This window comes from Saimiri boliviensis, chromosome 9 (assembly GCF_048565385.1).
Source record: "Saimiri boliviensis isolate mSaiBol1 chromosome 9, mSaiBol1.pri, whole genome shotgun sequence".
Classification (NCBI taxonomy): domain Eukaryota; kingdom Metazoa; phylum Chordata; class Mammalia; order Primates; family Cebidae; genus Saimiri; species Saimiri boliviensis.
Genome location: NC_133457.1, coordinates 59,253,139 through 59,280,043, shown reverse-complemented (window position 1 = coordinate 59,280,043; position 26,905 = coordinate 59,253,139). Strand labels below are relative to the sequence as shown.

Genomic DNA, 26,905 nt, shown 5'->3' with positions numbered 1-26,905 from the left:
ATTACTGGGCTGCATCTCTAGAGTTTCTGATTCAGTAGGTTTGGGTTGGGACCCAATAATTTGCATTTTTAACAGATTGCCAGATGACGCTCATCTGCTGGTATAGGGACTACATTTCGAGGACCAGTGCTCTAGATATTACTATGCATCTTTGATTTATTATAATCTAAAATAAATTTCTGTATTTACTACTTCCTCAATAAGGCTCAAATCTTTAGAAATCTTTAACTTTGTTTGCTTACCTCTTAGTAGTACCGTATTATAATAACCTCAAACTGAAACAGCCCATATCTATCAGTAGTAGAATGGGTGTTAATCAATTGTGGTACTTGCATACACTAGAAAACTATAAGCAATGAAAATGAATCTTCCAAACATTATCTTCCAACACTGAGTAAAAAGAAGCTAGATAGCAGAATACATATTGTATTCCTTTTATATAGTGTTCAAAAATAAAACCAAATGTTAGAATTCAAGACTAGTTAGTTTTGGAAGGAAATGTAGACTTTTAGGAGTCTTGAGGGCACTTACAGGATGCTGGTAATAATCTGTGGATCTGGATACTGGTTATACTGGCATGGTCATTTTGTGAAAATTAATTAGCTGTATACTGATGATTTGTATACTTTGCTGTATTTTGATAAAAAGTTTAAAAATTAATTTCCCAGTAGTTTGAGAATGTTAATTTTTTTTTTTTTTAATGGTAGGAACATATTTACTCTTTTCAATCCGTGTGTGTGTGTGTGTGTGTGTGTGTGTGTGTGTGTACAGAATACTGTTTCCATGGGAACTTCTGGCTACACTGTGTTTCAGTGATTAACTTTCTGTAGACTTGTACGTCTACTCTGTCTTTCTTAGCTGCATTTTTTTAACATAATAGTAGCAAAAAGTTTATTTGGAATTATATTAGTGTATTTAACAGAGCAGTCTATGTATTGCATAGGTTTTAAGCTTATTAATTTATCCAAACTGATTCCCTAATAGTATTATGCTACAAAACAATTTTTTAAGAGAAGATAATTTTTTTCTGCAAGTTGTATTACTTAAAAACACTGTCTGAAATAGAATGTGGCTTTTTATTAGAGTGTTTGATTCTTTTTTCCTTTAATAAAAGTCTTAAAACTTTCTTGGCATATTTTATTTAAAATATAACTAATAGTTGTATTGATAGTATCTCTTTATAGGAATTATTTAATTCTAGGTGACTGGGTGTTTGTTTAGGTAAAGAAAGCCTGTTGAAAGGAAAAGATTCTGGCATATTGATCTGAAGCCTGTAGTAAAGCTGCTTCTGTGCCTCGTCCATCTATTTGCCATGGTTGATTTGTGCAGGGTCCTAGAGAAAACCATCTTCTCAGGAGAGTAAAATGCATATACTGTGTGTTGTGTGTGCATGTGCATGTGCATGTGTGTGTGTGTGTATGTGTATGCTGGGAGGTGTTTCATTTACATATAAGTAGATGATGCTAGTGTGGTCATTCATATTCCGAAAGGAGCCTTGTAGAATCATTTATGAAAACAAATTGTTTTGTTTGATTTCTATGGCTTAAATAAACAGCAGATTTTAAGATTACAGAGTAAATTATGCACAGTAATGAGCACTGTGGCAGTCTGTGCTTTACTGATGCAATAATAAGCACCCCAGCAGAATGAATGTTGCATACAACCGTATTTTCTATTTATATAAATTTTCACGTCAAATAAGAACACATATTTAGATTTCTAAACCTTTAGTCTTGAATGCCTTTGAAATTTTGATATAGAATAAGGATTATAGAATATTTTAGATGCATGGAGAATTTTTACCTTTCATCTGGCAGTAGCTGCCATAAGATGATGTCACCTTGTAGCTGATTGGCTGTTACAGCACCTAGGGCAGGGAAGAGAAAGAAAAATGCCGGCACAAACCTCAGTGGTGGTTCTGTGGTTGTTTCTGTCTTTTTTTGATAGAATCTTTGATTAGTATCGAATTTACTGTATTTGGCCATGTGAACTGTTGGGAGCCTCCTAGGGTGAGGGAAATTAAGAGCTTTCAGAGGAATGAGGCGACTGATTTGCAAACGCATCTGTGATTGTAAGTTGCAGAATCTGGGAATAAGGAATAAGGCAGGGCATGCTACAAGATGCACTATGGGAGGAGCTGGCAGAAAATGCTTATATGAGTAGCAAAAACATGAAAATTACTTTTACTACCTTTAGAGTTAATATGTTTTGTTTTATGTTTTGACTTAATAATGTGTAAGAAATATGAAAATACTGCATTTTGATTTTAAATTTCACAGGATTATTTTATATGGTGTTAGCCAATATATAAATGCTTATTCAAAGGTCCTTTATTTTGTATTACATACCTTACCAAAGTAATGATTTTATATATGACTTTATTTTATTTTTGAGCCTTAGGGAAAATGGAACAAAGCTTAGTTCTCTTAAATACATTTTTCTAATGCTTTGTGCAGATAAAAGCTTCGATGATGAAGAATCAGTGGATGGAAATAGGCCGTCATCAGCTGCTTCAGCCTTCAAGGTTCCTGCACCTAAAACATCCGGAAATCCTGTCAACAGTGCAAGGAAGCCCGGTTCAGCAGGTGGCCCTAAGGTTGGAGGTAATGTAAATCCATTTAAAATCTGTTATACATGCTCCATGCCCTTGATATGGCCACACATACTTAGAACTTCAGAGGAATATGTTTATTCATGACTGCAGCATGATTGCAGATCTGGAGTCTGTTGCAACACTCAGAAGTATATGATGCCCTTTTGAAATGTATAAAATATTGTTTCCTGCTATTTCCTGTAAGAGCATTTGTGAATTAGTGTCTTCTTGAGGGTATTTATTTTTCAGATGCCATTTTGGAAAAGATTTATGGAAGTTTTTTTTGTTTTTTGTTTTAAGCAGAGAACTGGTTTTTCAGAATTTGGTTACTAATTTTCAAGTGCAGTAGCTGTTACAGAAATGTTGAATCATGTAATATTTTTACACATTCCTCTAGGTAGTAAGTCTTGAATACTCGAGCATTTAAAAAATGGTTGAAGATACTGGGTATTGAATCATTTGTCACAATAGGAAATGGGTGGTGGTCAAGTAAAATTGCCTCAAAAATGGTTCCTGGATTAAATAATAATAAGTAAATAAGAAAAAGCAGGTTTCATGCAATTTTACAACACATAGCATATTCATTGATCAGATTAGAACTGTTTCTAGCATATTGTTTATTTTTAATATTTTTAATGGGTATTTTTTCATGTGTTAATTATAAAGCCATGAATGTATTTCCGGTGTTAGTTTCTGCTAGAACTTTCTGATAGAATGAATCTATAAAAACAAGGGTAAGTATTTAATTCTAAAAGGACAGTAATATCTTTCTCTTTTCCATCCTTTCCTTTTTAAAAATAAATTTGTGTCTTAGTTGTAATATTTTGGGAAAGCAGATCTTTCCTTGTTTACAATAACTGGTGAAAAAATCATGGGCTTGAGGATTTTTGTTTTTTCTTTTTGTCTATAATACTTTTTATTAAAAACCAAAAAGGAAAGAAAAATAAGCTGTGTATTTTGACCAGGTTTCATAAGGATTTGTGTTCCCTTGATCTTCCTATGTAAACCCCCATTTTTTCCCATCATATGAGAGTCTAAATATAGAAAAACTTTATCATAAGTATTTCATTTAAACTATTTTATGTGTCATATAATGAGCAATAAAGATGGTATGGTATATATATATATATATACACACATACACATATGTGTGTATAAATATATATATGTATATGTATATATATGCACATACACCTAAATGGCTGAAATTAAAATGTCTTACTTTTTTCTCCAGATGTTTCAAGTAATCTGTACTTTAGATTTTTAATTATTTTCTTTTTATTTTGTAATTTTATTGTTGTATTCTCATCCAAATATTAGTATGATACCCCATTAGAAGATAGTTTTTGTTGTATTCTTATTTACCGCTAGTAAAAAGTATGTGACATTTTTTGGTTTCTTCCTTTTATAACAAGTAGCTGTCCTCAGTCATTACACGGGGAATATTTTTCTTAATTTTGAATTATAGAATTCTAATGTATAAATAATTTTGTGAAACTTTTTTTAGCCTAAAAATGGATGATATTTGAGGTTTGTGGTGATAATAGTTAACATTTTTATGAATTTAACCAGCGGCTTATAATTTTTTTTCATGGTTTGCTATCTTTTTAGAAGAAAATTGAAATTTACTATCATGAGTTATTTAATTCTGATATTAATCATATTGATATAATCAGATGTAAAAAGGAGAAACTTTTTTAAGCTCTCCCAACCCCAATCTTGTAGTTTTTAGTCCTAGCAGTTAAATGAAAAAGTTAAGTAGCTTTCATGATTGCAGTAATTAATCATTTAAAGATTTTATCAGCCATCTCGGTAGCAGCCTTTCTGCCAAAAATAAGGGAAAAGCTTTCATTCCTTTCTCCCTTTTCTGTTCCTCTTCCTCCTCCCTTTTCTTCTTCCTATTCTTTTTTTTTTTTTTTTGGCAATTGCAGGTATATTCTTGTTTCTTTTGTTGATCACAGCTCATTTAGGTTCATTGCCCATTTTTCTGTCTAAGAATAAAGCTACCAGCCAGAGGATATTGATATTACTTCTGAAATAAATGCCATTTTTGGCTGTCAGTCCTTCTTTGAAAATTTAACTGTAGATTATCTGGTCTTGGCAGTGAATTGTTGATTTTTAAATTCGTTGTAGAAAGTTTTCTTAGAGTTGTAGAATTTTTGAGTTGGAAAAGACCTTGGGAGTTACATAGTTCTTTCATAAAATTCCTGATAGATGATTATTCAACATGATTAAAGAAGTACTGTCCGCTCTGAATTAAAATTTAGAACAAAAATCACCTGCATTGCCACTACACACAGACATAATTGCCAAATCATGATGTGCTTTCTTCCAATTTCTTTTCCAATTATTTTTACATAAATATTTTCTCAGGAGAAGAACAAAATTGGCACTATTCATTATGTAGTTTTTTTCTAACTAATATTTTACCTTAAACATTTTCTCATTGTCTTAAATTATTAATTGAAAATTATTTGTGGCTAAATAATACCTAGGTTGCCATAAGCCTTTTCTGCTTCTTTAAACCATGTCAGCATTCTTTTATGTATCTTTCATCATGTCTTCAATGATTTCTTTGGAATAAATTTCTAAAGTTCACTGGATCGAAAGATGCAAGGATTTTTAGAGTTCTCTCAGTTTGGCAAAGTATTTTTCAGAAACAAGCCCATTTCAATTCTGAATAAACAAATTCTTTTATATGTTGCATTAAAATATACTTCCTTATAACATATACAGGGAAAATGAATTTGTTAACATGCTTTCAAATACTTGAAGATTGTTCTATTTCTCTTTGTGACTGTTCTGTTTTCTAAACCATATATTATCTTTCCCATGATTTTATATTGAATGGTAGTGATTCAGTCTCAATGTATTATTTGCTACTCCAAGGTATATAATAAATAGATGTGATTAGTTTAAAATTAAAAGAATATAGTAGGTGGAAATGTATAGTAGTGGTGTAAGCCAGACACAGCTCACTGGGTTTAACAAATCTCTTTTCAAGTAGGATTATTATTAAAGTAAAAAAAATACGGTGAGCTTCTTTGGAATCGTGACTTAATCTGCTTTTGTAGTTTTGGAATATATTTTACTTCTTCCAGAGATACCTATCAAGATTAGGAATGTATGCTATTTTTAGCAAAGTATCCTATCCAGTTACTTAAAGCTCCTAAGTCTTGTGTTTAATCTTCCATGTATGTTAATTTGCTTTGTTCTTTGGCCTTAATATGCCAACCTTTTCTTCTTATATTGTATTAATAATTATGTAGCCTTTAAGTTAAAGAAACTTGGAAAAAAAAGGCTGTCGCTAGGTTCATACCAAACCCATATTATCTAAGTGTTAAAAGGGTTACCTTTGTGCCTTACTAATTAGAATAGGGATAAAGTAAATTCTCAAATAGTCTATTTTCTGAATAACATTTGTAACTTCATTGTAGGAATTTAGATAAACACATTTTTCTTTCTTTTGGCTCAATGGTTAATAGAATTGCTGGAAGCACCTGATTATTTAAAATACTTAAATCTTTACAGTATTTTAGATAACAATTTTTTAAATATAATTCTTTAATGTTCTTATATATATTCTTTCATTCAAATCTCAAAAATGAAAGATTCTGAGATTTAAATGAAAGAATATATGTAAGAACATCCCTGAGCCAACTGATTTTACTGATGAGCAAACTGCAGTTTAGAGAAGTAACTTGCCCAGGGTCATTTATCTAATAAGAGGGCAAAGCACAAAAGTCACTTCACTATACTGCCATCACACTAATTTCTATTGGTAAATAAGGTTTCTTTTAGATTCTATAGCACGGAGATTGTAATCTGCAGAAATGATCACTACTTTTTGGCACCCATAAACCAGTCATTTTAAAGCTCAACTAGTATGATTCCCAGCAAAATAGAGCATTTGGAATAAGCAGACCTTTAAATTTTACATTGTAAACAGAAATGCTTTTCAGTATTTTATTGTTGAAATTACCTTCTTCAAGTTTATTTTCTGGGTTATATTATCCCTATTCCTGTATCAATCATTTTGGCTGCTACTCTTTTTAAAAATAACAGTTGAATTAGATGATGATGTAATTGTCATTTAAAAAATACTAGTACCAGATTTTGAGGTTAGTGATTTGTCATTGAAGCTTGAGACACATTATTGACCAAATCTTCAATTCTTAAAGTTCTCTAGTAGTCACTCATTCACTCGCTCTAGTGGACAGCATATTTTTTCTCTATTGTTTCTCTCTAATGTCAAAGACTACTTTGAAATGGTTTTAACTTTCAGTTCTTATAATTAGGTAATTACTGCCATTTTGCATTTAGTAGTACTTACTGATCTTTAGGTTATTTTCTATTTGTTTTACCTCACTTTATGTCTGACCTAAGATTTTAAGAATATCCAAGTATGTTTTCTACAAATGATGCTAGTCATTCCCATTTTTCCCATCATGCAGACAACAAAATTGTTTTTCTTTTGAACAAATAAAGATCACAAGAATAGTATATACATAATAAAACAAATCTTAAGAATTTGTTTTTTAATTCTGGAATCTAAATTTTTTACTTGTAGACATCATTATTTTATTTTTTGAGCTTTATGTAAAACCATATAACAATTCCATGTTTTGTTTTTGTTTTCTTCCTCTCTTCTTCCCTTGCTGAAGAAGATATTAAAACTCAGAAGATTTTCACCCTAAAGGGGTCTTAAAGATGAACTGACCCAGATTCAGAAAAAGAGTTTGAGCCTCAGAGCATTGAATGATGAGCAAGATCAGATGGTTAGTAGGGATGGGATGAGAACCCAGTGCTTGACCCACTGTCAGGGGCTTCCTCTTGAATCATCTCTGAGTAATCTCCTAAGTAATACTGCATATGGTACATATTTATTATTTTTAATCCTACATAGCAGATCACTATTATTGAAATCTGGAATTTAGGGATCGGACAATCGCCAATCTGTCTGAAATTACTGTGAATCCCAGATCATTGACTGCCCATCCCTGATGCTTTCCCTCTTAACTTTGATTTTACAGTACATATGATTTGAGTAAATAACATATAAATTATCATAACTATGAAACAGTGAGTTACATTATTTCTTACTATGTGTGAGAATGTTTTACTATAACTATATTATTTGACCTTAGTTTTTTTTCACTTCCTGTGCAAAAAATTAAAGTGACAAAGATATTTTATTGTACAAGGTTTGTTTTTTGAGGAATTCAGAATGTTTAGGAAAGGAGAAATTGAATAGGCTAACAGAAGACCTAGCCTCTCTGTGGATAAGTTACTGTTTTTATTTACACTTGTATGTAGTGCTTACTATGGCCAGGCTCCAAGTTAATCAACCAAGGAGACCATGTTGGGGCCGGGCATGGTGGCTCACCAAGCACTTTGGGAGACAGAGGCAGGTGGATCACTTGAGCCTGGGAGTTTGAAACCAGCCTGCACACCATGGCAAAACCTGTCTGTACCCAAAATACAAAAATTATCTGGGTGTGATGGCACGTGCCTATAGTCCCAGCTACTAAGGAGGCTGAGCTGGGAGGATTGCTTGAACTCAGGAGGTTGAGGCTGCAGTGCACAATGATCATACCATTGCCCTCCAACCTGTGTTACAGCAAGACCCTGTCTCCAGAAAAAGGACCATATGGAATGTTTAATTCATGGTTTTAAACTTAGAAAGATTCAGTACCTGCCCATTCTGCCAACTAATGTTAATTATCGTTAGCATTTTGGTCCTTCCATACTTTATTTGCCTGTACTTTTTGACTGAAATTTGGGTGTTAGAAAATTGTAAAGTCTCTTACAGGAATACAAATTGAAGATTTACTTCAGAAAAGAGTGAAATGTCATTAATATGATCTCACATAAGAAGAATTTTCCATTAGTTAGACTCATTATATTTGATCCATATGAAGTAGAAGTTACATTAACTGTATGCTTGGCTTATATTTATTATGTGCATTCTAATATAGTTTACATGTTAAGAAGCGTTGTTTCTATAAAGGGGATATGATATAAATGAATTTTTTCATCAGCTTATCATTTCTCTCTTTAAAAACCAGTCTATGTATTTCTTTCAAATGAAAATAATTGAAAGTCATAATTTGATTTTTTAAAAGTATCAAAATCATGCTCCTTGTTGAACAATGGAGAGTTTTTAAAAACTTTAATAACATCTTCCTTTTCTAATCCCATTACTCTGAGTGTTAAGTTTGATATGTATCCTTCCACAAATTACTCCATGTTCATTTATGTAGGTACTCATATTAGGTTTTGTTTTTCCCATATTAAACTTACTAATAAAAGCTTTCCAAGTTGCTTTTTTTCACAGAACATCCTTCCACATCAAGAAGGACAGTTATTGCATCCTTTTAATTAGTGATATCAGTATTTTACATTATTGATGCACCATGATTTAATAAACTCTTTCCCTGTCGATGTCATTCAGGTTGTTTGCAACTTTAAGTCAGTACAGGAAATGCAGATCTTCATATACTTATGTGTTTTGAAATTCTGCTGCTTCTATATTATAAAATAGATTCCTCCAAATTGAATTGTTTAATCAAAGGTTTTATATGTTTTTAATTTTAATAAAGACTTTATTTTACCTTCTGCAGCATTGAATATAACAGCCTCATTAATTATTGCCATTGTGATAGATAAAAAATGGTGATTCCTTAATTTGCATTCTTCCCTCCACCTATCCGTCTGGCCTACAGCTTGCAAACATTTACTAAAGTCTTTTAGTGTGTTGCTAGTTTTGAACTCTCTGGGAAATGTAAATGAACACAAAGACCTTGCTCTCCTGGAGTTTATATTCTAGTGAAGTTTAGAATTTTTTTTTTCTTTTTTTGAGATGGAGCCTTGCTCTCTTGCTAAGGCTGGACTACAGTGTTGTGATTTCAGCCCACTGCAATCTCCACCTTGCAGGTTCAAAAAGTTCTCCTGCCTTAGCCTCTCAAGTAGCTGGGACTACAGGTGCCTGCCACCACACCCAGCTAATTTTTATATTTCTTTCTTTCTTTTTTTTGAGAGAGGAGTCTCACTCTGTTGCCCAGGCTGTAGTGCAGTGGCATGATCTTAGCTCACTGCAGCCTCCACTGCATGGATTCAAGCAGTTCTCCTGCCTCAGCCTCCCAAGTGGCTGGGACTACAGGCACAGGCCACCATACCTGGCTAATGTTTTATTTTTAGAAGAGACAGTGTTTAACCATGTTGACCAGGCTGGTCTCAAACTCCTGATCTCAGGTGATCTGCCCGCCTCAGCCTCCCAAAGCACTGGGATTACAGATGTGAGTCACTGTGCCTGGCCTAATTTTTGTATTTTTAATAAAGATGGGGTTTTAGCATGTTGCTCAGCCTTGTCTCAAATTCCTGACCGCAGGTGATCCACCTTGCCTCAACCTCTCCAAAGTGCTGGAATTACAGGTGTGTGCCACTACACCAGGCCAAAGTTCAGAATACTTAAATCTGTGAATAGAAATTAGCATATTCTCTTCTGCAAATTACATGCTATTTTGTCCTCTCATCAATTTGTTAGAATTTATTTTTCAAAGATTAGATTTTTTATTCTTTTGTTAAACGTTACAGATATTTCCTCAGCCTCTCCTTTGTACCATTTTTGCATCCAATTTTAAAATTTTTTGTTGTGGTAGGTAAAATGTCTGTCCTTTCTTTTTTTTGATATTCAAATTTACTCTCTTACAGGACTCCTGTTCATTCCCAAGGTTATAAAGCTAGTCTCGTTTGTTCTAAAACATGAATTATTTTACATGTAGCTTATTTAATCTGGAATGTTGTTTTTTATGAAGGATTAAATAACCATTGAAATTTGTTTCTTATACATGGCCAGTTATTTCTGTGCAATTAAATAAACATGCTTTATGTCATTGAATTGAAATACTACACTTTGTATTTTGGACAGTTTCTGGAGTTTCTCTTTATTTTCCCTGATCTATTTGTATCTATTATAGCTTTATAATAAATGGTTTCTCATACTTTTCATTATTATAAATTTTGAGCATACAGCAAAGCTGACATACAGTGAATACTCATCACCTAAATTTACTAACCCATATTTGTTTGAATTCTCTCTACATAGGTATATTCCCACATCTCTTTTTAAAAATTTCAACCATTGGAAAGTAAATTGTAGACATCATGACATTTTACCCCTAAATATTTAATATGCCTTCTAAGACTTAAAAAGCATACTCCTTTATAACCATAATATTATTATCATATGCAAGAGAATTCTATATTTTATTTATTTATTTATTTATTTTGAGAAGGAATTTTACTCTGCTGCCCAAGCTGGAATGCAATGACACAGTGGCGTGATCTTGGCTCACTCTGCAGCCTCTGCCTCCGGGTTCAAGCAATTCTGCCTCAGCCTCAGTCTCTCAAGTAGCTGGGATTACAAGCGTGTACCACCACACCTTGCCAATTTCGTATTTTTAGTAGAGATGAGGTTTCTCCATGTTGGTCAGGCTGGTCTTGAACTCCTGACCTCAGGCAGTCTGCCTGCCTCAGCCTCCCAAAGTGCTGGGATTACAGGTGTGAGCCACTGTACCCTGCCTAATTTTTGTATTTTTAGTAGAGACTGGGTTTCACCATGTTGGCCAGGCCAGTCTCAAACATCTGCCTTGGCCTCCTAGGAGGGGAGCATCACACACTGGGGTCTTTTAGAGGGAAATAGGGGAGAGACAGCAGGGGGTGGGGAGAGATAGCATGGGGAGAAATGCCAGATACAGGTGAAGGGGAGGAAGGCAGCAAATCTCACTGCCATGTGTATACCTGTGCAACAATCCTGCATGTTCTTCACATGTACCCCAAAACCTAAAATGCAATAAAAAAAAATTTTTTTTAATGCTGGGATTGCAGATGTCACCACCACACCTGAGAACTCTATAATGTTATCTGTAAAACGGTTAAGGAGTTATCTCTGTGACATTGACTTTTTGGAATCTAGGCCAGTTGTTTTTTAAGATTGTCCTGTGTTGTGTATTCATCTGATTTCTTTGTGATGTTATTTAACTTATTTCTCTAGCACTTTTATTTTCTGTAAACTTATTAACCTATATATTCACTCCTTTTTAGTCAGTTCATCTACAAACTTAGGTTTTCTCAGTTATCCTAAGTTTTTTTAGTTGTTTGTTTTTTTTGAGACAGATTCTTGCTCTGTTGCCCAGGTTGGAGTACAGTGGCATGATCTTGGTTCACTGTAACCTCTACCTTCCCGGTTCAAGCGATTCTTCTGCCTCACCCTCCCAGGTAGCTGGGACTACAGGTGCATGCCACCACTTCTGGCTAATTTTTTGTGTTTTTAGTAGAGACAGGGTTTCACCGTGTTAGCAAGGATGGTCTCAATTTCCTGATCTTGTGATCTGCCCACCTTGGCCTCCCAGAGTGCTGGGATTACAGGGGTGAGCCACTGCACCTGGCCAGAATATTTTTTTATAGCTTTTAAAACTCAAACCAGGATATACTTATTCTCTCTTGGATAGTTGGTAAATTACTGTTTATTTCTCAGGTGATTTTATCTTTATATAAAATTTTTGGCCAGGCACAGTGGCTCACAGCTGTAATCTCAGCACTTTGGGAGGCTGAGGCTGGTGGATCACTTGAAGTCAGGAGTTCAAGACCAGCCTGGCCAATATGGTGAAACCCTGTCTCTACTAAGAATACAAAAATTAGCCATTCTAGCTATTGGGAGTTCCAGCTATATGGGACGCTGAGTCAGGAGAATCACTTGAACCCAGGAAGCAGAGGTTGCAGTGAGCTGAGATTGCACCACTGCACTCCAGCCTAGGCAACAGAGCAAAACTCCATCTCAAAAAATAATATTAACAATTAATACATTTTTATTTATTTTGTTTATAGTCTTTATATATTTAGAATTTTTTATATTCTCATCTTTCTTTTATACCTATGATTGCTGTTTAGTTATATTGAATTTATGTTGGAGAATTGTGTTATAGTTTCCTTCTTGGTAGGTTGTTTTTTTTTTTTAATTTTAGAGGGAGTTACTTTTATCAGCAGAAAGTAGTTTTGTTCTTTTGTTGTCTTCTTGGAGCCCAGTATAGATGTTAGATTATTTATTTTGTTTATGGTAATGTATTGGATTTTCATAGACCTCAAATAACAAGTGGATTTGGTGGGGCCAGTAAAAAAAGGTTTGCTTCGTTTTTAAGTTGAAGAACGCCCTCTTTCTTTGATATAGTGAAATGCATCTTCTTTACTACATGATTTGTTAGGGGCTTTCTACTTCTGATTCTTTGATTACCATCTTATTTGAATAGAGCCCTTATCTTTTGTTTCTTCCTTTTCTTTATCCATCAAGATTCGAAAGGGTACCTTTCTTTTCTAATTGCTATTTACTTTTTGTCCTAGGGAGAACCTTAGTTGTCATCGACATTATACAACTACCAGGATTTTTCCCACACAGTTTCCTCTGGTTTTTATCATTAAGGGCTCTGTAGTTAGCATTGCTGGTCTTGGGTGTTTATATTTTTCTCATTTACTTGAAATTAACTTTGAAGTCTTATTTGTCTCTTACTTGTATTAAAAGCATGGGCAATAGGTAATTTTATTTGCTCTCTGTGGGTTTTGGAATATTTATTTGTATATTTGATTTGCATTTGGATGCCTACCATTTTCCCAGGGCTAGAATGTCTACTGTAAGTTTTAATACTGGATAAGGAAAAACTTAAAAAAAAAAACTGAATAATCCATTGGCTCTGCATATTGTTGAATTTTGGGACATTATTATTGAATAGTTTCTACCTTCCCCTTTGAATCGCTTCTTTTTCCTATATCAAAATTTAAAATTTCTTGCATTTGTGGGTCTGTTTTTCAACTTTCCATTTTATTTATTTGGTTAGTTGGTCTATTCCTGCACTAAAACCTAATTCTCTGAATAATTTCAGCTTTGTAAGTCTTGCTGTCTGGTAGCATGAGTAGCCTCTGTTTTCTTCTGCAGCATTGTTCAGCTCATTGCTCTTTCAAACGGATTTTAGAATCAGCTTGATGAGTTTCACAAGAAACCTTTTTGGAAGCTTATTATTGCAATACCTAGGGAAGACTGGACACTTGATGATACCATTCCTTCTTGTTCATGAGCATGAAATATCTCTCCATTTATTTCATTTGCAATTTTTTTTTTTTTTTTTTTTTGAGACAGAGTCTCACTCTGTATCCAGGTTGGAGTGCAGTGGCGCCATCTCGGCTCACACTCATCGCAACCTCTGCCTCACAGGTTCAAGTGATTGTGGTACCTCAGCCTCCCAAGTAGCTGAGATTACAGGCACACATCACAGCTCCCAGCTTTTGTATTTTTAGTTGAGACAGAGTTTCTTCATATTGCCTAGGCTGGTGTCAAACTCCTGAGCTCAGGCAGTCCACCTGCCTTGGCCTCCCAAAGTGCTAGTATTACAGGTGTGAGTCACCATGCCCCCTTCTCCATTTATTTCAGTACTCTAATATTTCATTAAAGTTTATTTCCCCAGATTTTTTCACTCTTCAAGTTAAAATTTCTAACTGCGTTGCTAGTGGTTAGAAATGAAATTGATTTTTGTATGTTGATTTTATATCCAGCTACCTTAGAAAGTTAAATTTTGAATGATTTTACCGTGTGTGTGTGTGTGTGTGTGTGTGTGTGTGTGTATGTGTATACAACTAAAATTAGATATATTTATCGTGTACCACATATTTTGAAATATGTATCTATTTTAGAATGGCTAAATGGAACAATTAATATATACATTATCTCACTTCATTTTTTAATGGTGAGAATACTTAAAATCTCTCTCACCAATTTTCAAGAATACAATATATTGCTAATTGTAGTCATGCTATGCAATAGATCTCTTGGACATATTTCCTCTTACTGAAATTTTATATCCTTTGTTGGTCAGAGGATATTTTTTGGGTTTTCTGTCTATACCAGAGTGTGACAAACTGCACCTGGCATGCCAAATCTAGCTACTTAGCTGGTTTTGTAAATAAAGTTTTATTGAAACACAGACACACTCATTCATTTGCAGAGTTGAGTAATTGCAGCAGAGACCATGTAGCCCTTGAAGCCTAAAATATTACTATGTGACCCTTTATAGAAAAAGTTTGCCACTCCCTGATACCATCATAGCACTTTAGTAATGATGATTTTGTTATATTCATTATATGTGCATTTAATTTTTTCTACTTGTAGTCTTAAAAATTATGCTAGGTACTCAACTTAGGTAATATTTTGCCAATGTTTTCTTCTTTCAAAACTTGCTAGATAATTATTCATATATTTTCCCTGGCTTCCACTATTGCACTTGAGAAATTTGTTGTTCAGATTGCTGTTTCTTTCTGGGTGATCTCTTCTTTCTCTGATTACTGTCTCTTATCTTTGGAGTTGTGCAGTTACACTACCAAGTTCTAGGTTTGGATTTGTTTTTATTTATCCTGCTTGGGTTATGTTGCTTATCCTGAATTTACAAAGATTCTTGTTCCATTAATCTGGAAAGTTCACAGCTGTTACCTGTTGTTAAATATTACCTTTCTTCTGTTCTCTCCAGTGTATCTTTCAGGTACCCCAGTAGACATGTTAATTAGATATTCTTATAATGTTCTTTGTATCTCTTTATGTCTTTCCATATCCCTTTTTCTCTTTGCCACATTTTGGGGAATATAATGTATTCAGGTGTATCTTCCAGCTCCCTAATTTGTTTTTAAATATATTTTTAAAAAATTTCAGCCGTTGTATTATTCAGTTACTTATTCAGGTTGTTTCATCCCCCCACTCCCAAGTTCATCTCTTCATTCCTAATGGCCTCTTGTTGATTCGCCACTTTTGTGAGTCCATCCTTGATTTCTTTAAACATATATATTCACATCTGTTCTGTAATTGTGCTGGACAGTTCAAACATCAACAGTTCTCAAATCTGTTGTCTGCTCCCTGTGACTCTTGCCTTCTTGTATATTTGATCTTTTATTATTAACTCATTGCTTGAACTTAGTTGGTGGGAGTCCTTTGGGCTTACCAGAAACGTTCTCCCAGAGAAGATTTATTCCTGCTTGACACTGGGGAATCATCAGTCAGAATTGCGTCAGCCTCTTTTGTCTCAGCTCAAGAATTCTAGGTTACTCTGCCCCATGTGTTGGTTGGGGGCTTCGTTTTTGGATAGGATGAGCCACAGAGTCACATTGTAGAAGGAGCTTATATTCAGGAATTAAAATCCAGAGGCTCTACAGATCTGGGACTCAGACCTCTAAGAAGAGAGTGGAGGCTGGTTGGTGCTGTGTGATGGCACAGTGAACCAATTGTTAGAAAAGCTGCAAACTGGAATCAGGTGCTTCTCCTAGAGTGAGTGGTCTACCAGAGTTGCTAGGATTCTACTGCAAAGAATGGAAAGCAGGAAAAAACCAGTCTTTTCCTTTAGCTTCCAGTCTTTCTCCAACACCCTGTATTGCCAGAGTATAAGAAGAAACGTTAAAATCAACAGAAAAAAAATGGTTTAATGAATACTAGGTTCAACATCTCAAAACGGAGTGTATATAGAAGAATAGATTTGGAGCTGCAAGACAATAGCTTAATTATTGGCTCTTAAATAACTACTACCTACAAAGTTTACTTTTTTATTGCCAATGTGCAATAAAGGAAGATTTGTTTGTGTAAATAAATTTAATTTCAAGACTAATTTCTTTCATGAATGCTTTCCTGACCAACTATACACAGATCCTTTGCATCACAGTTATTTATTGACAGTGTCATATTAAGTTGCTGTTTAACTTTTAGAATGTTTATTCTTACTTATGTTTATGTGTGTTTGCTAGTGCATTGAATGGGGAGGTGGGTTTCATGGCTGTGTTCTTACAGTTTGAATATTACAACCAGCCTAGTTTAGTACCTTATAGTTAATTGACTACTACAAAGTACCTTGACGTTTCTGAAAGTTGGAGATTTTTTTAATGCTTTTTTATAAAATGGAATATTCCTCAGAATTATACTTTATATTGTTATCAGAGTTTTATTTTTCATGTTGTCATTAATGTTAAGATGCTTAAAAATAAACCTTAGGAAATTAATTTTCTTTAAATTAGCAGGTGCTTCTAAGGAAGGAGGTGCTGGAGCAGTTGATGAAGATGATTTTATAAAAGCTTTTACAGATGTCCCTTCTATTCAGGTAAGGCTACCAGTGGCACTCCCCATGAATATTGCCTGTGTGCCTTTTCATATAATTAATTATTTGTTTCCATCACTTTTTAAAAATTCCTTTTTCCTTAAATAGCTTTATAAATGAAATATTGGACCTATTATTATCAAGCCATTATTTGTTGGTACAATTAGATTTTCAAGTGAATTTTCAGTGAGGCTGAAATAAAATTGAATCATGTTGTTGAATCACATTACATTGCAATGTTCAGATTCTTTAATTAATGTGTTTGGAGCTCAGAGAATATTAGATTAGTTGACGATAGAAATTTGGAAGTCATTCATATAGACATAATTGAAGTAGTCAGAGTTGACACATGCATAAATAAGAACATTATGTCCATGACTTAAAAATATACATAAATGTTATGTTGTACTTAATATTGTACAGTCTCTTTACTCAATGTTATTGTTTATATTTTTTCACAGTGTAAAATTGTGATTCTAGTTCATTCATTTGGCTTGATAGATGACATTCTAGTATATAAACAGACCACAATTCATTTATCTGCCTTATTGATGGACATTTAGGTTGTTTCTAATTTTTGGTTATTCCATATCATGCCACAGTGAATTTTTTTTCATTTTTCTTTTTTTTTTTTGAGATGGAGTCTTGCTCTGTTGCCCAGATTGGAGTGCAGTGGCACAATCTTGGCTCACTGAAACCTCTGCCTCCAGGGTTCAAGTGAGTCTCCTGCCTCATCCACCTGACTAGCTGAGATTATAGGCACCCCGCCACCACGCCTGGCTAATGTTTTAGTAGAGATGGGGTTTCACTATGTTAGTCAGGATGGTCTCAAGTGATCCACCCGCTTCAGCCTCCCAAAGTACTGGATTACGAGCGTGAGCCACCACGCCCAGCCTGCAATGAATATTTTTGTACATATGTTCTTGATTATTTGTAGGTAAGAGTTTCTTTAGGGCATAAATGTAGGAGTTGAACTGCATGGTTATAATAAAGTTTACTTAGATGTTACTCTGTTGGGTTGTAATTCCAGTGAGAAAGGTATGATAGTTCTAATTTCATCACATCCTTGCCAACACTTGATGATGTTACTGAAAATATTTTTACGAGTATGATGGTTGTGAGTGCTGAATATTATTTAGCATGTCTGTTTGAAAATATTCTCTCATTGCTTTACTTGCAAACTACCTTCCATTGCCTATATTACCTTTTTTTAGCTCTGAAAGGAAGAGTTGTCCTTAAGGTATTTAAGATCTTAAAAAGTTACAAGAAAGCTTTAAAAACTTATTCTGATTCGACTGTATTTTGTTCCTTTATTAGAGATACATGTTTTTTCTTCTTTTACGATACTTTTTAAATAATAGGAAAAACACATTTCTTCCTCCTTTTGTGTTTTACAGATTTTCATATAAGGGAAAGATTAGTGTTGTAGGAACAATCAGTAAAACTTAGTTGAACTTGAATATTTTTTTTGTTCGATATGTTCTTGTCAGACTGGTAACATCATGGTATGGGCAGCCAAGGGCTACTCAATTATATGGAGGGGAAAAAGCTATTTTACACTTACTCATTGGTTTCTTCCAGCTAACCCTCTCTGCTACCCTCACCACCCTATAAATGTTCCACACCTTTCATTGTTCCCTTAGAAACATCTTTTTCATAAACAGCAACTCCCCTAAGTATTTAACCCCATTTTTAAAGGATCCATTCAATGTCCTTGCCTTGATTAGAATCTGATTTTTTTTTTTTTTTGGAGACAGAGTCTTGATCTGTCAGCAGGCTGAAGTGCAGTGGCGCAATCTCAGCTCACTGCAATCTCCACCTCCCATGTTCAAGTGATTGGGATTACAGGCACACACCACCACACCCAGCTAATTTTTTGTATTTTTAGTAGAGACGGGGTTTCACCATGTTGACCAGGATGGTCTCGATCTCTTGACCTTGTGATCCACCCGCCTCGGCCTCCCAAAGTGCTGGGATTACAGGCTTGAGCCACCGCGCCCGGCCCTGATTTTTTTTTATTTTATTTATTTATTTATTTATATTTTTATTTATATTTTTTATTTTTTTTATTGATCTCCTGACCTCGTGATCTGTCCACCTCAGCCTCCCAAAGTGCTGGGGTTACAGGTGTGAGCCACCATGCCCAGCCTGTTTTTTTTTTTTAATACTCTTTAAAGATGAAGCTGTTTATTATTCTTGGCCCTCATACTCTTAGTAATTGATGATAAGTTTAAGTTTAAGTTTAAGTTTAAGATAAGTTTAAGTTTATTGTGCTTACACTACTTGTTATCATTTTGTGACCATTATTCTTATACCCATTTGTATGAGGTTCATGCTCTCTGGCCAGCCTCGTTATTATTGGCATGTACTGATCTGGACAACATTCCAGTGCTGCCTAGGTTTGAATTCCAGCTCTACCACATTAGCTGTGTAACCTTAGGTTCATTACTTAACCCTCTCTACTTCAGTTTTCTCATCTTAAAATAGGAATTATTAGTACATACACCAAAGGTTATTGTGAGGATAGCTATGATAGTACAGATAAAGTACAAAAAGTATATGTTAGCTGTTCTTTTCCTAAGTTTTCGCACATTGATGAATTCAGTTTTTAGACCTCCATTTTACTTTCACCTTAGCTACACAGTTCATAGTCACACATTGAATTTTGATGTCATCTGTGTGTTACCATTTGTTTCCAAAATCATTAATTGAAGTATCTCATTACTGCCCAGGATCTCCTTGCTTTTTTAAATACTCTAACAATTACTTCTCTACGACTTCAAGGATCTTCAGTACATTGTCTTTTCTACTCACTCTCAATTAATCATCTCTCACTTATACTTTCCTTCTCATCTACACTTTGATTTTCTTCTTATCTAACCTTTGATACCATGGTTTCTTGCAATAGGTCTGTACATAATATACTAAAACCCCTTTCATCTGTTTTTTTCTTCATAACAAAGTATTAAGCAATGATTTCTTTTAATACACATTTTACAAAACTAGAACTGTGGATGATTCCCAACTTTTTGTTTTCTCTATGTCTGTGCTGCTAGAGAAAATCAGGTTAGAGCACATGATTTTTAGTGGAATTCACATAAAATGAGTCCTCAACAATCTGATACCCTTAATATGTTTCTGTGATCAAGTTGTTTCTCTGCTTAATATAGCTATCAGACATGTTTCTTTCCTTTCTATCCATCAGCCTGTCTCTGTCCTCCTCTCTTCTCTCAGTATATGACCTACCGTACCCTTACTTTGGTAACTCTTAAGTAGTCACCATCAAATGGGAACATGATCTTTCTGTTACATTCTTTTCTGTTGTACATTCCTTCTGTCCTGTTGCTCCAGCAACATGGTTCTTCTTCTTCAAAGGTCAGCACCTCCACCAGTGCTCCAAAGCCTAGTATTTTCCGCTTCCTTAACACATTTACAAAATCAGTAATCTCATGTGGGTTCAAGCTCTTTCTGTTTATCTCTTAATATGGCTGGATTCGTCAATTAAAAAAACAAGTCTCAATTTAAAAAACTAGATACTATATCATCCAGATACTATTTTTTATTTTGGTCCTCACTGTCAGCTTTTCAAAGCGAGTTGTCTGAACTTGGTATTTCTCTAACTTTACTTGTTACTCACTACATCCCACTTCTTTCCAGCTTATTCTTACATTGAAACAGGTCTTGAGTAAATCACTGATCATCGTTGAGGCACCAAAATCAACTGATTTGAGATTTTTTAATTTGATTTTTCTTGAAGTTTTATCAGTATTTAGCACTGTTAATTATATCCACTGTTTTGTTGTTTCTTTTTAGGTGCTTTTGATATGATGTTCTTTCATTTTATTCTCCTTACATCTTTGTCCACTTCATCTCTGTCTTTTTTTTTTTTTTTTTTGAAACGGAGTCTCACTCTGTCACGAGGCTAGAGTGCAGTGGCATAATCTCGGCTTGCTGCAACCTCCGCCCCCCGGGTTCAAGCAATTCTCCTACCTCAGCCTCCCAAATAGTTGGGTATACAAGTGTGTGCCGCCATGCCTGGCTAATTTTTGTATTTTCATAGAGACAGAGTTTCACCATGTTAGCCAGGCTGGTCTTGATCTCTTGACCTCCTGATCTGCCCACCTTGGCCTCCCAAAGTGCTGGGATTACAGGCGTGAGCTACCGTGCCCAACTTTAATTGATTTTTAAAATCTCCCTGAGTAGATTGTAATCTCCATAAAGCAAAGACCATGTCTATTTTTGCTAACCATAGTCTCCCCATTGCCTAGCATAGTACCTCTGTGTTATGTGAATATTTGTTAAGTGAATGAAAGATTAATGGTATGTCGCAGTTTGACAAAGGATTGACTCCAGAGGAAACAAAACATGTAGCTATCTTGACTATAGTTTATCATGACAGAGGAGAAAAAATCAAAACTAACTTAAAATATTTCCTTTTGGTAATGTTGTGTAATATGTATATGAATGCAATAAGATAAATTATACACTTTAAGTCATTTTGAGAAATTAGACTTAATTTTATTAATTCTTAAATATGTCACATCTTGTTTTTAAAATTACAAAGCATTTTAAGAGTATATTTGAAATTATTCATGAGGGAAGAAACAGCAAAAAGGGTAACAAGGAAGAAAAATAAAGCATTTTTTGTTGTTGTCTATAATGTATTTCTAGTCTCCATTTAAAAATGGTGCTAGAATGGGAAATAAACTTATTAGTTGAAAGATTATTTTAAACATCAGAGCATAATTTTGATATTGTTCATGGCAAGAAACATTGTTATAATTACGAATTTTTTTTTTAAGATTTATTCTAGTCGAGAACTTGAAGAAACATTAAATAAAATCAGGGAAATTTTGTCAGATGACAAACATGACTGGGATCAGCGTGCCAATGCAGTAAGTTTTTTATCTTTGTCTTATCTTTCTTTTTCGATGTTCCTTTTTAAAAACATGGAAATTCAATTGTAGTACTATATAGTATTTACTTACAAAATAAGAGTGATAGGTAACATTTCTTTCTGGAGAATATATTGATATAATAGTCATTTTCTGATTTAGGATTTTTATTTTGGTTTGGCTAATCAGATGGTGCCTATCCTACACATTTGGTAACCTCACCACATGTGCTATTTTTGACAGATCACCAAAGTGTGAGATTCAGAGGGCTTTGGACTTTCTGTGGACTTATATAGTTGCTTATTAGCACTGTCCTCAAGACACATAAGGCCTACCAGTAAAGCAGTTCACTTTACCTACCTGCATGCTCAGTATTTTCATAGCATCAACATAAATTCACAGCAGGATGTACATTTATCTGGCTTTTTTTCTTCTCATGTGAATGTGATGAATATTTCTTCTGTGATTTCATTTATAAAGGTCAGATATCCTTGAGTTAGGAATATTTTGAGCCTAAATTCCTTAAGGAAAATATTTGATAAAATTTAAAATAATATTAGCATTGACAGTAAGCAATATATTTTTAAAATTTGTGAACTTATTATTTATATAACCAAATTACATGTACCAAATGAGTACCTCAGAATTTTCAAGAAGCCAAAGAAAAGGGCTGTATTTGAAGACTGTTCTGCTCTGAAGGGTCCCAATCTGGCTGATCATGAAAATCTCCATTTTGATTAACTAAATCAAAGGCAGGGCCTTTTGACAAATAAGGCTTTAATGACCCTGTGAACAAAGGACCATGTTTTGTCTTTGTTAGGAAGTCTTCAGTTATTTGTGGTCAGTCATGGCCAGGAAATACGAAGATACCATAGCAGAGTTGTTTTTTTTACATTTACAACTTTTTGCATCTGATTTAACTTTAAAGATATATTTTAAAATTTGGAAAACCTCTGAGTTAAATGTGAAATTATACACAATAATGGTAGGATAAGTAGACTTTTGGCTTCTGGGCGTGTATGAGCACAGATGTGCAAGTGTGTATATTTCTTTTGATCCATGTAATTTTATTATGTATGTCTGGTTTTTATGTGGATAACAGTTGGCAATCAAATACTGAAAAAGTAATGCCTTTTCTTATCTAGTTGCTCTGGCTAGGCCTTCTAGTACTCTGCTGAATAAAAGTGTTGAAAGTGGACATTCTTGTCTTATTCTAGACCTTGAAGGAAAGGCTTTTTGTTTTTCCCTAATCAGTATGATATGGGCTGTGTGTTTGTTTAATATAACTTTCATCATGTTAAGAAGCATGTACCGGCCGGGCGCGGTGGCTCAAGCCTGTAATCCCAGCACTTTGGGAGGCCGAGGCGGGTGGATCACGAGGTCGAGAGATCGAGACCATCCTGGTCAACATGGTGAAACCCCGTCTCTACTAAAATACAAAAAATTAGCTGGGCATGGTGGTGTGTGCCTGTAATCCCAGCTACTCAGGAGGCTGAGGCAGGAGAATTGCTTGAACCCAGAAGGCGGAGGTTGTGGTGAGCCAAGATCGTGCCATTGCACTCCAGCCTGGGTAACAAGAGTGAAACTCCGTCTCAAAAAAAAAAAAAAAAAAGAAGCATGTACTTTCTATACCCAGCTTTTTTGAGAGTTTTTATCTTGATGCAATGTTGAATTTTATTGAATACTTTTTTGGCATATATAAAAAAGATTGTGTGGTTTTTGTCCTTCGTTCTGTTGATTCGATGTGTCACATTTATTAATTTGTGTATATTAAACCATCTTTGTGTCCTGGGATTTATCCCACTTGATCATGATGAATGATCTTTTAAATGTGTTGTTGAATTTGGTTTAATAATATTTTGTCTAGGATTTTTGCATCTGTTTTCATCAGAAATACTGGCCTGTAGTTTTCTTTTCTTTTTTTTTTTTTTTTTTGAGATGGAGTCTCGCTCTGTTGCCCAGGCTAGAGTGCAGTGGCGCAATCTCAGCTCACTGCAACCTCTGCCTGCCGGATTCAAGCAATTCTTGGCCTCAGCCTCCTTAGTAGCTGGGATTACAGGCATGTGGCCTGTACTTTTCTTTGTTTTTTATGTCTTTGCTTTTAGGGTGATACTAGCCTCATAGAATGAGTTTGGAAGTATTCCCTCCTCCTTGATGTTTTTGAATAGTTTGAGTACAATTGGCATTAGTTCTACTATAAATGTTTGGTAGAATTCAGCAGTGAAATAGGTCTTGGGCTTTTCTTTATTGAGAGACTTTTAATTGCTTCTTCTGACTTGTTATTGGTCTGTTCAGGTTTTGGATTTCTTCATGGTTCAATCATGGTAGGTTGTTTGTGTCTAGAAATGTATCCATTTCTTCTAAAGAAATACAGAACATCCAAATTGGAAAGAAAGAGGTCAAATATCTATAAATAAACTTAACCAAAGAAGTAAAAGATCTCTACAATGAAAACTATAAAAGTATTGATGAAAGAAATTAAAGAGGACACAAAAAACAAAAGATACGTTCCATGTTCATACTGATTAGAAGAATCAATATTGTTAAAAAGTTCATAATACCCAAAGCAATCTACAGATGCAATGCAATCCCTGTGAAAATGCCTATGACATTCTTCATAAAAATAGAGAAAACAATCCTAACATTCCTGTGGAACTACAAAAGACAAACAATAACGAGTGAAGGCAATCCTGAGCAAAAGGAACAAAGCTGGAGGCATCCCTCCTGACTTTAAATAATATTACAAAGCTATAGTAACCCAAACAGCATAGTACTGGTATAAAAACAGATAAATAGACCAGTGGAACAGAATAAAGAACCCAGAAATAAACCCACACATTTATAGTCAACTCCTTTCAGCAAAGATGCCAAGAACATATAATAGAGGACAGTTCATTAAATGGTACTGGGAAAACTAGATACCTACATTGCAGAAGAATGAAACTAGACCCCTGTCTCTCACCATATACATACATCAAAATTGACTAAAGATTTAAATTTAAGACATCAAACTACTACAAGAAAACGTTGGAGAAACACTCCCTAGGATGTTGGTCTGGGCAAAGATTTATTAAGACCTCAAAGTATAGGCAACCAAAGCAAAAATGGACAAATGAGATCACATTAAGCAAAAAGTTTCTTTAGAATGGAAACAGTCAATAAAATGAAGAACCCAAAGAATAGGACAAGGTATTTGCAAACTACCCATCTGATAAAGGAGTAATAACCAGATTATAAGTCAGTCAAACAACTCTATAGGAAAAAAGTAAGTAATCTGATTTAAAAGTGGGCAAAAGATCTAAATATACATTACACAAAAGAAGACATAAAAATGGCCAACAAGTATGTGGAAAAATGCTCAACATGACTAGGAATCAGACAAATAAAAATTAAAACCTCGAAGAGAAATTATCTCACCCCCATTAAAATGAGTTTCATTTAAAAGACAGACAATAACAGGCAAAAAACAAGAATGCTCACAAGGATGTAGAGAAAGAGGAACACTTGTACATTGTTGATAGAAATTTAAATGTTATTTTAATTTAGTTTAATTAGTTTAGTTTTGTTCTTTATTTTAGCTTAGTTTATTTAATTTAGTTGTTGTATTGTATTTTGAGACTGGGTTTCACTCTCTTTCCCAAGCTGGAGTACAGTGGTGCAGTCATGGCTTACTACAGCCTTGACCTCCTAGGCTCAAGCAGTCCTCCCACCTCAGCCTCCCAAGTAGCTGGGACTATAGGTACATGCCACCATGCCCAGCTAACTTTTTACCTTTATCTTTTTAAAATTTTTTGTGGAGACGGGGTCTCCCTATGTTGCTCACACAGGTCTCAGACTCCTGGGCTCAAGTGACCCACCTGCCTTGGCTTCCCAAAGTGCTAAGATTACAGGCCTGAGCCACCACATGCAGGGAGAACAGTATGGACATTTCTTTAAAAAAACAAACAAACAAAAAAACACCTAAAAAACCACCATATGATCCAGTAATCCCACTGGGTATATATCAAAAGGAAGATAAATCAATATATCAAAAAGATATCTGCATTTTCATGTTTATTGCAACACTATTCACAAAAAGCCAGGAGATGGAATATACCTAACTGTCCATCACAGTGAATGAATGGATAAGGAAAATGTGGTACATATACACATTGGAATATTATTCCATCATAAAAAGGATGAGATCCTGTCGTTCGCAACAACGTTGATGAAACTGGAGGATGTTATGTTTGGTGAAATAAGCCAGTCACAGAAAGAAAAAGATTGCATGTTCTCACTAATATGTGGAAGCTAAAAAAAAAAAAATGGAACTTGAGATAGAGAGTAGAATAATGGTTCTCATGGACTGAGAAAGGTAGATGGGGGTTGCAAGGGGATAATAAAGAAGAGATAGTTAAAGGGTACAAAAATACAGTTAAACAAGAATAAGATCTAGTGTTAGGCAGCACAATCGGGTGACTGTAATTAACAATAATTTATTGTATATTTCAAAATAACTAAAAGAGTGGGATTGGAATGTTCCTAACAGAAGGAAATGATTGATATTTGAGGTGATAGATACCCCAGTTACCCTGATTTGATACACATTGTGTGCTTTTATAAAAAAATCACGTGTACTTCATAAAAATGTACAACTATTATGTATCCATAATTTAAAATTTTAAAAATTAAAAATTCAACAGCAAGCCAGATGTGGTGGCTCACTCCTGCTGGGAGGCTGAGGCGGGTGGGTCGGTTGAGGCCAAGAGTTTGAGACCAGCCTGACCAACAAAGCGAAATCCCATCTCTACTAAAAATACAAAAATTATCCAGCATGGTGATATGTACCTGTAATCCCAGCTACTGGGGAGGCTGAGGCATGAGAACCACTTGAACCCGGGAGGTACAGTTTGCATTGTGCTGCAGTAGCACCACTGTACTCCAGCCTGGGCAACAGAGCAAGACTGTCTCAAAAAATATAGTAATGCTAAAGTTTTCCAAATTTGACACTTTAAAAAATAGGCTCCCTTAGTAGATAGACAGTAGTGGTCACACAACATTGTGAATGCACTTAATGCCACTGAATTGCATACTTTAAAATGGTTAAAATAGTAAATTTTGTTAATGTGTATTTTACCACAATTAAAAGAATCCCTATTATCACACTGGAGATTAAGCTAAAAGACAAATGAATAAGTAAATAAAATAGAAAGATTCCCTTAAAACTTTAGAATTGATGTAGTTATAGATTATGTTTCTCCATT

At 34.5% G+C, this 26,905-nt stretch overlaps 1 protein-coding gene across 50 annotated transcripts in view; it reads left to right on the top strand.

Moving 5' to 3' along the window:
* The window catches only part of CLASP2 (cytoplasmic linker associated protein 2), a 245,851-nt gene that overhangs the window by 77,341 nt on the left and 141,605 nt on the right, over positions 1 to 26,905 (top strand). For 21 of the 50 annotated variants that reach the window (XM_074405959.1, XM_039461832.2, XM_039461834.2 and 18 more), the window contains 3 exons: positions 2,457 to 2,603; positions 16,691 to 16,770; positions 21,570 to 21,662. In XM_074405959.1, the coding sequence (XP_074262060.1) occupies positions 2,457 to 2,603; positions 16,691 to 16,770; positions 21,570 to 21,662 (320 nt within the window). Of the gene's footprint in view, positions 1 to 1,137; positions 2,072 to 2,456; positions 2,604 to 16,687; positions 16,771 to 21,569; positions 21,663 to 26,905 lie in introns of those variants that run through there. The other 29 variants (XM_039461837.2, XM_074405958.1, XM_039461829.2 and 26 more) reach the window with 10 other exon arrangements.